The following is a 12,500-nucleotide window of genomic DNA, read 5'->3' as shown; positions in this document are numbered from 1 at the left end:
CATGTGTACCGCGCATTCAAAAGCCCAGTGGCCGGGCGGCACAGTATTGTGCCAGCCATTCAATTGATTTAGGCCTAAGCGCTCGAAAGCCCTGGCATTGTGACATTCAAGGCTGGAATGCCCCCGTCGTGAGTGGGTTAACACCTTGATGCTGTATTTGCCATATTTTCCTTCAGTCTTAGTACTATCATGATTTAAAAAATGAATTATTCCTATTTTTTAAATTGCATTATTTCTGCAGTTACATTTTTATCTATTGCTATATTTATTACTTCAAGTCAAGAATGTAGATTTGTATCATGTTGATAACTCTGTAAACTATGAAATAAGAAGGAAGAGCCATTGCATTGCTATTTAGTAGGTTTGTTTTCATTAGTTTGAATAGTAATAAGTAGAATGCCACTCTCGTAATCACAATGACTTGTAAGACAAGAAAATTATGTGTGATAACTGTTGTTTTCTTCTTTTTACAGTACAGTGACAGTAAGAGCTACTGTGAAGATTTGACTGAGGGCAAATTCAGTTTTCCAGTCATCCATGCCATTTGTATAATCTCATGTCTCATATCTCATATCTCATATTGACCCAGCTTGTCTGATTGTCTTTGCAGATCCTTTTGCAACCTTTTACCTATGTCCTCCAAGTCCCGGGGAAGATGATTAGAGGGAAGTTAGCCCAAGCCTTCAATTACTGGATGAGAATACCTGAGGATAAGCTAATGGTCATATCTGAGGTTATCCACATGTTGCATAATGCTAGCCTTTTGTAAGTGTTACTCACATGCTTTGCTGAGATGTCTTTGTGAGCAGTGTCTTGTGTTTTCTGCATATCATCTGTATTAATTTCATTATACATCCATGTTAACCCATTGTTTAGAAATCATGAAGTTGTAATAAGATTGGTCCTTTTGTCTTGAGGTTTTATGTTGACATGCCATCAGACTATTAATAGATAATCATATGCATGAAATATATAACATCATTGTCTTGAAAGCTCTGATATTTATATTTTGATTGTACTGTGGGATATTCCGAAACAAATAGAACTTTTAGTGATATATTGAACTTTTTCTTGAATATTTTTTTTTTTCTGAATGGTTAATTAATAATTTACCCTTTAAAATTGTGAAAGTAAGATCATGGTAAAAAATAGAAAAATAATAATCTTAGAGATGTTAATTGGATTGCAAAATTTACTACTTTACAGAATAGATGACATAGAAGACAACAGTGTTTTACGGAGAGGCATCCCTGTTGCTCACAGTATATATGGAGTTGCATCAACCATTAACTCTGCTAATTATGTTTATTTTCTGGGTCTAGAGAAAGTTCTGGCCCTGAATCATCCAAAGGTATGTTTGGAGATATTGAAATAGTCTCAGCATTTTTTATATTGATAGATTTTAATCAAAAGCCATTTGAAAGCAGATTATCTTTAGTTTCTCATCATGTGGTTTAGGAGGACAGGTGTCCTAGTTTTGTTTTAGTTCATTTATGATGCCCTGGACTCGGAAAAGATTATAGAATTTGGTGGTTTATGCACAAGCTCAAAGAATAGTATCATTAGCATGAAATTGAATTTACGTACTTTAACCCTCTCTGGACGGGTGGTACAATACTGTACTGCTCATTCAAAAGCCCAGTGGCCGAGCGGCACAATATTGTGCCAGCCATTTAATTGATTTAGGCCTAAGCGCTCGAAAGCCCCGGCATTGTGACATTCAAGGCTGGAATGCCCCCGTCGTGAGTGGGTTAACACCTTGATGCTGTATTTGCCATATTTTCCTTCAGTCTTAGTACTATCATGATTTAAAAAATGAATTATTCCTATTTTTTGAATTGCATTATTTCTGCAGTTACATTTTTATCTATTGCTATATTTATTACTTCAAGTCAAGAATGTAGATTTGTATCATGTTGATAACTCTGTAAACTATGAAATAAGAAAGAAGAGCCATTGCATTGCTATTTAGTAGGTTTGTTTTCATTAGTTTGAATAGTAATAAGTAGAATGCCACTCTCGTAATCACAATGACTTGTAAGACAAGAAAATTATGTGTGATAACTGTTGTTTTCTTCTTTTTACAGTACAGTGACAGTAAGAGCTACTGTGAAGATTTGACTGAGGGCAAATTCAGTTTTCCAGTCATCCATGCCATTAAAACCCATCCTGACGACCAGCAAGTTATTAGTATCCTTTTTATGCCAAGACATTACACAAGTATAGATATAGATTTTTTTTTTTCATTGATACAATTTTTTTTATATCTATTTCAGATTCATTTATTCATCAAGTCTATTTCTAGCAGTGATATTTGGATTGAAGACCGCAAAACCTCATGTGCTCAATAGAATTAGCAACTGTTTGTAGTTCTTTTAGAATTTCCTTGGGCTTTTTAAGAATCAATCTGACTTCGGTGTTGAACGGATAGAATGGCTAGCCAGAAAACCATGGGATATGGCCTTCTTGGAGTTAGCTCAGATTAACTGATGGAAAACTGTTTATGACCCACAATTTATTTTTTCTTTTATAGGGGGTTTCAGACTATATTTAGTCAATATTCCCTGAATCTCCCATTTTTTATTCTTTTCCCTTTTCCTTTGGTCTTTGTTTCTTAACCCATTTGTGACTGGACGTATTTTTGTGTACTTCAGCTTATGCCAGGAAGACAACAAGCGCGCAACACTTCGTGCCGGGGTGTTATCTAGCTGTATGGGGTCACGCTGATCCTCTCAGAGCGTTTTTCACCTACCCTATTCTTATGGTTTTCATGAATGTGTCTATAATGTAAAGGCACGTAAAAATATTGCCATGTTCGGAGGTGTTATTTTAGTCGAAAAACATGTCACACTAATGCCTTTTTAGTTTTTATGTTATTGAACTTTGCCTATATTCTTCACTTCTATGTGAAAATACTAAAGGAAAGTGAAAGCAATCTCTGAGTGGGGTATCAAAAAACATGTTTTATACTTATTTTTTTTTTTTTAACGAAAACGAAGAGAAGAACAATATGAATAATCAGACACGTACATATGAATATGTATGAGTACCTCGTGACGTGAAATGACGTGATATCATGGTTAATCATCAAATTAGAAGTAGTATTGCATTAGTAATTTTTTATTTTATTTTATTTCTTGGCCAAACACATTTGATTTTACAATAGTTTTTCGATTCAGAACTTTTTATTCAACCAATCAAGAAGCAGAAATTACCTTGATGTAATCAATATCACATAGTTTTCTGTGACGTATTTTTTTTTAACATTATATCTCATTTTATGACACTCAAACACCTAAACTAAAGTAACAGAGTCTAAGAAATTATGTAAAATGATTATATTTGAGAACAATCTAGTGATCTATTGCTGACGTTTCAGCACGTCACATTGCCCCTCCTGGAAATCGGTGAGAAGATGCACGACGTCTCAGAACGTCACCCGAGTCTGGGGATATTTTTCGACCTTGTGATAGGATGTCAACCAGCACGAATGGGTTAAAATGACATTTATGATTTTTATCCTCCTTTGGAATTTTTTTGTGTGTCTTAGAATGTAGTACTTTGTTGGTGAAGATTTGTTGTTAGGTCATAGATCTTGATTTTTTAAAAAGTGTCTTTTAATTTTGTTCTATGTGAATAGAATCTTGGGCATTGGAGATGGGTCCCTTTCAATTTTCATTTTGTGTATGGGTGATTTAGTCTTGTGTGTGTTGGTTTTAATATTGTTAAACTTATGCTTAATTTCCTATCTTTGGATCTTATCCATGGTTCTGGATTGTATTTTTTTAGGAAGTAGTCTTTTGTTACTAGTATTCTTTGTAGGTTGGTTACCCAGGTGTCTTTTCTTTATTCTTGTCTTCCTTTTTATGAATTTGTTTTGAGTTATTGGTTATGGTCATGGAATTTCTTATGCTGCATGCTGTTTTGGCAGCTAGATTGGTAATTTCATTTCCCTTTATGTTTTTGTGAGAAGGAATCTACTATAGCATTTTTTTTGTTTAAGAGTTGCAGTTCAGTAAATTAGTCTCTAGTGTCTCATATTTAGTGTGATGGTAATATTTTGGTTTAAGGTTGTCTATTGATTCTAATGTGGATTTCGAGTCTGTGAAGATTACTAAACATGTTAATTCATTGTTCTGTTTGTATTTGATTCTTTGTTTTATGGTGTACAGTTGTGCTTATGTTATTTCTGAGTTGGGAGTTAGCATATTGTTACTTTTTTGTCTTCTATATACATTTATATTTGATCCATTGGTAAATATTCTATTGAAATTCAAGTAGATTGTGTTTATTAACATTTGGAATTGTGTGTATTTTGCCATTTGTGAGTCATTTTTTGCATAGTTGTTCATATTGATTTTATGTTCTGGGTGATATCATACCATGTTGGAATGGGACTTGTGTTTGGGACAGTGCTTGTTTGAACATTTATCTTTTGGTTGTAGGAAGTTTTTATAGTCCCATGTACTAGTGTTTTTATATTTGAGGTTGTATAAAAGTTTTTAATGATTTCAATCATCATTTGTTCTTTTATTATTTTGCTTATTAGTATAATTTTTTTGTCAAGGTTTGTTATGCTATTATAGGCATCAACTTTAAATGGCTTGTGGCTATTCTCAGTGCCTTGTTTTGTAATGGTCCTAACTTTTTTATTTCTGTCCTATTTGCTGTCCCATAGATTGTATTGCCATAGTCTGTTTTTGTTTTTATATGTTTAGTGTAGAATTTTAACAGCATTTCTGTGATTGTTACCAAAGATACTCATCCCATTTTTAAAATTAGGCTAACTCCTGCTCTTCTTTTTATTCTTATGTTTCCAATATGAATTTTCCATTTCAATTTTTGAGCATCAAATTTTCGTCCCAGTAATTGATTCTTTTTTGGGTGTTTCTTATCTTGTTATTAGTGAAATACATTATTTTACTTTTTTTGCTACATTTATTTTGAGATGCCATTGATTTACATATTCAATTGTGATTTTGATTTTGAGTTACTTTTTGCATTTTCATTGTCTTTGTTTGTGGTAATGAGGGTCAGATCATCTGCATTTATTGATTTGTCGATTTCTATTAGGAATATTAGATTTAGCATTAATATGCTGAATAATATTGAGTTTAGTGGTTATCCTAGAGGAACTTATCTGAATATGAACATTTGCCCATGATTTACTTTACGCATTTTATATTGTTTGTTTAACCTCTGATGCTAATCTCTTGTATTCAGTTAGGTTCTCTGAGTTTGGTCTTTTTCTCCAACTATTATTGTGTCTTGTTTCTCAGTTTTATTATTTTTTACATTTATTATTCAGGAATGATTCTTTTAGACTAAGTTAAGAATTTTTCCAGTGTCTTTTTTAGTGTTTGTTATTTTTGTTGATACTGAATTTTTATCTTACTTAGCTCTATTCTTTATTTTATTTTTTTTCAGTTTTATCTTTTATAAGAATTTTTAAGTGGTCACTTCCTAAGTTTGGGCCTGTTTCTGTTAACCCTATGATGACGGTGCGTCACACCCGTGTGACACAGCTAAATGCCCAATGACGGGGCGACACACCAGTGCGACGTTCCCGATGCAATATTGCATAGGCCCGGCGTAGGGGGTTTCCAATTATTGCCGGGCCCATCGGGATTGGGTTAAGAGCTGGCTGAAGTTGGATGACCCTATCAATAAGTCTAGTGTTGCTTTTTTGCCTATTCTGGGGGTCTGATCTGGTTGTTTGGCTAGATGGAGTTTGGAGGATTTAGTTTTATTCAGAGATGAAGTCAAATAGATTTTTGCCTGTTTTGTTAGCCTTTTGTTGATGAAATTATCCTTTAGTTTTAATACTTTAAAGCTTAAGATTGTCCTTTTATATTTGCCAGTTTTTGCTTATGGCAATTAGACTTGGGTTCTCTTTATGAAGTAGATAGTTAATTGTATTTTGTTTTAACTCCTCAGAGATGGGCCACATTTTAGGATGTGTGCATATGAAATCATATCATTCTGTTAGCAGAATGATACTAACAAGTGTTTGGTATGGTATGATCGATCATCATAACTGAAGGAATAAATAGCTTGTAATTTCAACAAAAGGAAAAATGCTTTACGAAAGTGATCCGATCCTGTGAAAATATCGGTCATGCATTCCAAAGTGTAAGGTTATGCATTGGATTATTCACTAACTTTTGAATTGGTATTATTTACATTAAGGCTTCTGTTATGATTGTTTTACCTTGTTTAAAGCTGTTCACTATATTTGATATCATCCTGAGAACACTTGGTCTTTAGTTTTTGTTTGTGGTTTTGGTTTAGGGAGTGACCATGTAATTAGTGTGTTTTCTATGTTAATGAATGTGTGTGGTCTCGTTTGTTTCTTTGATCTTCAGGTTGTTTTCTACATTTGTAATGTGTAGTGTTCTCTGTGAAGTTTGATGAATCTCTTTTTTTATGAGCCTTGAATTTGACTTTGTGTTCTTTGATTCTTTATTTTTGTCCAGCTGTTGGGCTGTGTGCTTTGGTTATAATTTCAGCATGTGTTTGTACTATATTTTGGTTTGTTGGGATTTCTTTTGTGTTTACTTTTGTTGGTTGTGTATTAATGTTCTGTATTGAGTTGAATTTTGTTATGCCTGCTATATTATTATCTGTATTCTTTTTATTTTTAATTGGTTTCAGTTGTTGAAGTTGTGTCTTTATTATGTTATGTTATTTGTGTTTATTTCTAGGGTTATCCTGTGTGGTTTTGCAGGATTTATCCTTAGATGAATGTTTTTTCTCATAATAGAAACCGAAATAGGAATTTAGGCAGTCTTTGAAGCTGTTATTGTAATGGCTACAATTACTGCATCTATTTCTATTTTCACAGATTAAAGTCCTAGACCAGACAGACCGTAAACAGTTCAGACCTCTGGGTACTGGAAAGGTGAACTGATATACAACCACAACTTTCAGAACAATTCTCATTTATGCCAGGGCGATTCCGGGTCTGAATGTTCAGAATGCCAGGGTTTTTGAACGCATAGGCCTAACGCCTCGGGATTCTTAGGTGCACTAGCTGCGAGCCTGGGCTGTCCGCACACTCACCCTGAGTGCTGGCCTTGACCAGATATCTCGTCGCCAGTGTCTGACGCAGAAATGACGAAACGTGTCAGCACGTCATCAGGCACGAATGGGTTAAAGTTAATACAGCTATAAAGCTAAGTAATACAGTAAATGTAGCAATATCTTGTAAAGATTGTGTATTTTTGGGGATAGAATGTTTTAAACTTTGTTCTACATCTGTAAATTTGTCAATAATCATTCCATAAGTTTAATATAATTTTGCACTAATAGACATTTGCTAGTCTTGTATATGATACAAAGAGAAAATGTTTATTAACCCACTCACGACGGAGGGGGTATTCCAGCCTTGCATGTCACAATGCTGGGGCTTTCGAACGCTTAGGCCTAAATCAATTAAATGACTGGCACCATATGGTGCCACCTGGCAACCGGGCCCTTGAATGAGCAGTACCGTAGGGTACCACCCGTCCAGAGAGGGTTAATGTTCAAATGATCTTTTGAATATTTGTATTTACATTATGCGTATGTCTATGCATGTGCAAATTCATATGATTATATTATATATGTGTAGGTGCATATTTGATATGTGTTCGTGTGTGTGCTAGTATTTATTTTGGCCTATGAAATCATGTTAACCCATTGGAGCTGGTTGACGTGATGACATGTTTTGTGTATTTTGTGTCAGACGCCTGGGACGAGATACGAAGGCAAGCCTGACGCTCGGGTTGAGCGAGCGGGCAGCCCAGGCTCGCAGCTTGTGCGTCCGAGAATCTCGAGGCGTTAGGCTTATGCGTTCGAAAACCCCGGTATTGCGACTGTGCAAAGCTGGAATGGCCCTGGCGTGAATGGGTTAAATATGTTTGTGGATGTTTGTGTGTGTGTGTGTGTTTGTGTGTGAGATTTTGTTATCAATGAAGTATTGTGGTACATTATGAGTTGGTAAATGGTTGATGTTTTTATAGGTTAAAAAGAGACAGGATGTAAGATGGTTGAAAAGGTTAATAAAAGCTTATACAGAGTTCCTTCTCCAGTGCTTGCTGGCCAACCTTAACCATAAACCTCAGATATCATCCGCCAGAGACCCAAAGACTTGGAGGTCAAACGCTATTGTGTGTCCCTTCTGGAGAAGTTTGGCTCCCTCGAACACACCAAAGAAACCATGAAGAAACTGGAAGCGGAAGCACGCGAGGAGATTGTCAGGCTAGGGGGCAACCCTCACCTGGAGAGAGTGTTGGACGAACTCCGGAACTGGGAGAGCCTTTAAAGGAAGGAGGACGTTTCTCAAAATCTTATTTATTTATTTTACTAGAAAGTAATTCTTTTTTGCAGGGTCCCTTTTGTGTTAAGATAGTTTTATACTATGTATACATAAGAAAAGAAATCAGCATCCTTGGTCAGCTTTTATCTGTTTTTGATTTTATGGAGTGCACAATGTTTAATGAATTAAGCAAGGTGTGTGATTAATATAGTTAGATTTTATATTGGAAATATATTTCTTTCAGTGAAAGAAAACCTTTGAATATTGAATCCTATATTTACTATTTTGATTGTCTAAGTAACTAGTACCTCTTATATTATGATGGTGGAACATGGAGTACACCATCAGGAAGCCTAGACTCCCATGGCTTTGTTTTTTTGTATTGTTTAATTCTAGTGTTACAGATTGAGTTATTGAATATAAAACGTGACTTTGCTAAATTGATTCAAGTAAATGATTCCAATGATTTATATGAATAACAATATAACTGTGTAACAATAGTGTCATATCACTCTCAGCATACATATTTATCAAGATGTTTCTGATGCTTCTCTTTCTATAGTCATGCCTCTCTTCACTTGGTACTGAAGCATAAATTTTACTAGTAATAAGTAGATTAAAAATGAAGGGCATTTTTCCTTGAAATAATAGGCAACTGTAAAATGGAAATTGGAATTGCAGCAACTATAGAAGTAAAAATGTTGTAATGTTAAACTCTTGGAAGAACAACTTTGGAATTACAGACGCTGCTAAAGAAAAATTCAATCCTTCTATTAGTTATTTAAATTCAACTAATTCATTATTGATTATGTATTATGCAACTTTTAGATTTAACCCTTTTATCTAGAGACATCATATAAGGTTGGTAATCACATAACATTACAGGGTGCTCAGTAAGGAAAGGGATAAGGATTTAGATTTTACCACATGAGCAAAATATTTTCCTTATTTAACTATACTTTAACCCTAAAACTGCAGGTTAGGATTTTTTTATGGCTACCCTCCCAGGTAGAAAAGAAGTTGATTGAAAAAAATATTTTAGAAAAAAAAAAAGATAGATATTACAGAAATAAAGAAAAAAGTGGAAATTTTGCTCATGTCTTGTCAGAGATGCTGAAGCACTAAGGAATATGTATGGGGGGTAGGTCATCAATTGATGATGAATGTAATTTGACACTGAATGGTTCAGATCATCAGTTGAGGATGGGTGCAGATTAAAGGTTGATTAAATGAAATACAACATTAAAATATATTCAGGTCAACATGCATGGCAATGCTTCTCTTCTAATAACTGAAAAAGAAAAGTGCACAGAATCTATTCATTTTCCTGTCTAGTCTCCAGATAATTATGCCTTTCAATCCAACTTGGTCTGTTAGAAGAATCTATTAAAGCAGAATAGTTCTTTGATGACCTTGAGTTGAAGGATACGGTCTTCCAGAAAATAAATTAAATATCTTTGTTAACCCAAAATATATTTTCCATCCATCAGAGTACTAAGTAGTCAAAGAATTTGTGCATTTTATTCTGAAATCACTGTTTCCAGGTAACACATTTGAATGTTCAGATAAGTGATTTATGTAAGTTATTTGTTTTGATTGTTTTGATTGTTACAACTTGAGATTAGATGTAACAAAATCACTAAATATCCTTTGATATGGAAAATATCATATTGATTGATGCATATGTTGAATTGATTTTGCTGAATTATTATTTTTTTGACTGTTAAAGGTTTGGTAGAAATTAGTCAGCTATACTAAAGACTGTTAACACAGGAGGAAATCACCTGAGCATTATGCTGACTTGGTTTTATTAAGATCTGATTTGACAATATTGGCAGTCCATACATCTGATGGAATAATAATTAGAATATTTAGAATGCTGATTCTTGTAGAGGGATTATCCAGACTATAGGTTTTATAGCATGTTGCAATATAACAAAGTAATAGAGTCCAGTAGACTTTGAATATAAAGGTACCTTGTTTCTCCTTTTCTACTATGATGCTTGTTGTAGTTGTTTTTCTGAATTAATTCAAAAGTCCCAGATATATTATTTATAGAGAAAATATATTCTGATGTATGCAGTGATCCTACATATACATTTCCTACATGTCTTGATTGGATATATTATGTTCATTGTATGTTTACTTTGTCACAGTTTGAACAGATTTGTAACATAATAAGAAAGCAAGTGCTATGATGAATAGACGTTGTAAATTTTAGACAAAAAGTTTTGCATTGTGCTGTGCAGTATACAATTTTATGTAGTCACTAGAATTGCAAATGACAATAAAAGAATGTGTAATGTAGATACCAGCTTCCAAGGTATTTAGTTTAGTTTCTCGACTCCTTCTCCAAAACTTGATGACAGATTGTGGACAAAATTAATCTTTTAGCTAACTGATTGTGAATTTTTATATTTTTATATATATATATATATATATATATATATATATATATATATATATATATATATATATATATATATATATTATGATAATATATATATTATATAATATATATGTATATATATATGTATATATAATATATATATATATATATATATATATATATATATATATATATATATATATATATATATAATATATATATATATATATATATATATATATATATATATATATATATATATATATATATATATTAATATATATATATATATATATATAATATATATATATATATATATATATATATATATATATATATATATATATATATATATATATATATATATATATATATATATATATTATATATATAAAAAAAGAAACAAGTAAGATGGTTTTCAAATTTCTGTAATATGAATAAATCATAACATTACTTTGAATGATTAGGATTATTTTTTCTCTGCTATACCTGCTTGTCAAAAATATACAGTACATATCATGAGTAACAATCAACATTCCTTTCCACATGCTCTATTCTTGTAGTGAAATGAGCTATATAAAGCTGCATCCATGTGATTTGGCATGCCTGGTAAGCAGGAGTGGTAAAGCCTATCATTGGGGAACTTTGACAGACAAACCAGCAGAATGCCTTTACCCTTAAGCAAAATAACTTACTGGCAGTACTGCCAACTGCCATTTATTCTGTAGGTGTGCGGACAACAATTATCGGCATGCATGACAGAATTTACCCAGATAAGTCTTTACCTGATCATGGCTGATTGTTTGGAGTGGTTTTATATACTTGTGTATTTATGGTGCCAGCACATGTAATTCTTTGCCTCTGTAACTTTGTGGCTGTAGGTATAGTTGTCCATTATTTTACTTTCTGATACTGTGTGGCTGCTGTGACTTGTACTCTCAGATTCATGTTATTTATCTTTTTTTTTTAAGGTAATTTGTACCTGTATAATTTGTCAAAAGGAATTATTTGTTTGTTGCCAAAAGAATATGGAGATCTATGTTTTCTGGTAGTTATCAGTATTGCTGTTCATTATGCTACAACTTGAACTACCATAGATGTGACAGGCTGAAGGTTAGATTATTGTTTTGTGGTAGCAATGCAGTCAACAGTGTGCCTGATTTCATGAAATGCATTTCATTTGGTTGTCTGTATTATTTGAATGGATAAATATACAGGCAAGGGTGACAAATAATGCCAATTATAGTTGATTTTTACTTTCAAAGAATAAGTGCTTCTCAGACATTTATTTTGTTAATTATAAGGTCACTGATTATAATTCATAAATTGCTTGAATACAGGCCTCTGTGGGCTAATGTTGTGCACCCAAATGATCCATTATAAGCTTTCATATTTACAATGTTTTATTTATAATGTTGTAGTGACAAATGGCATGACTGCTAGATTGCCAAGGTATGATGATTTAACTTTCAGATTGGTGTGTCAGGGCTATAGCTTTTTATGCTGCAATTGCAACAACAACATAGTAACAAAAATACTACTACTAGTAAGAACGGATTTAAAGAATAATAATTACGATGCACCAACAGCATAAAAAGACCAAGGAAACAGCAAAACTACAACAGTAGAGCAGCAGCAAGTCAGCAACGGTATAATGGCAAAACAAGAGCAACAGCAAAAAGAAATTCTTGACAGTGGTATTATGAAACAGTGTAATTAACGAAGATACTAGTGGATGCAAAAGGCATGGTGCATTCATTTCTCCCGCAGAGATTTGATTTTATGTCAAACTCAGAATAGTTTGTTTCAGTG

The 12,500-nt window shown here is 33.1% G+C and overlaps 1 protein-coding gene across 1 annotated transcript in view; it reads left to right on the top strand.

Annotated features, from left to right (window-relative positions):
- The window catches only part of LOC122252122 (terpene synthase), a 17,240-nt gene that overhangs the window by 3,313 nt on the left and 1,427 nt on the right, over positions 1 to 12,500 (top strand). Inside the window, exons 4-8 of the mRNA XM_086553040.1 lie at positions 474 to 483; positions 611 to 765; positions 1,207 to 1,351; positions 2,010 to 2,190; positions 8,106 to 12,500. The exon at positions 8,106 to 12,500 is cut by the window's right edge and continues 1,427 nt beyond it. Coding sequence (XP_086409166.1) covers positions 474 to 483; positions 611 to 765; positions 1,207 to 1,351; positions 2,010 to 2,190; positions 8,106 to 8,305 — 691 coding nt within the window. The 3' untranslated portion in view covers positions 8,306 to 12,500. The remainder of the gene's footprint in view (positions 1 to 473; positions 484 to 610; positions 766 to 1,206; positions 1,352 to 2,009; positions 2,191 to 8,105) is intronic.

This window comes from Penaeus japonicus, unplaced genomic scaffold, assembly GCF_977035675.1.
Source record: "Penaeus japonicus unplaced genomic scaffold, GWHDUDI00000001_assembly GWHDUDI00000027, whole genome shotgun sequence".
NCBI lineage: Eukaryota > Metazoa > Arthropoda > Malacostraca > Decapoda > Penaeidae > Penaeus > Penaeus japonicus.
This window is presented reverse-complemented; position numbering and strand designations above follow the sequence as displayed.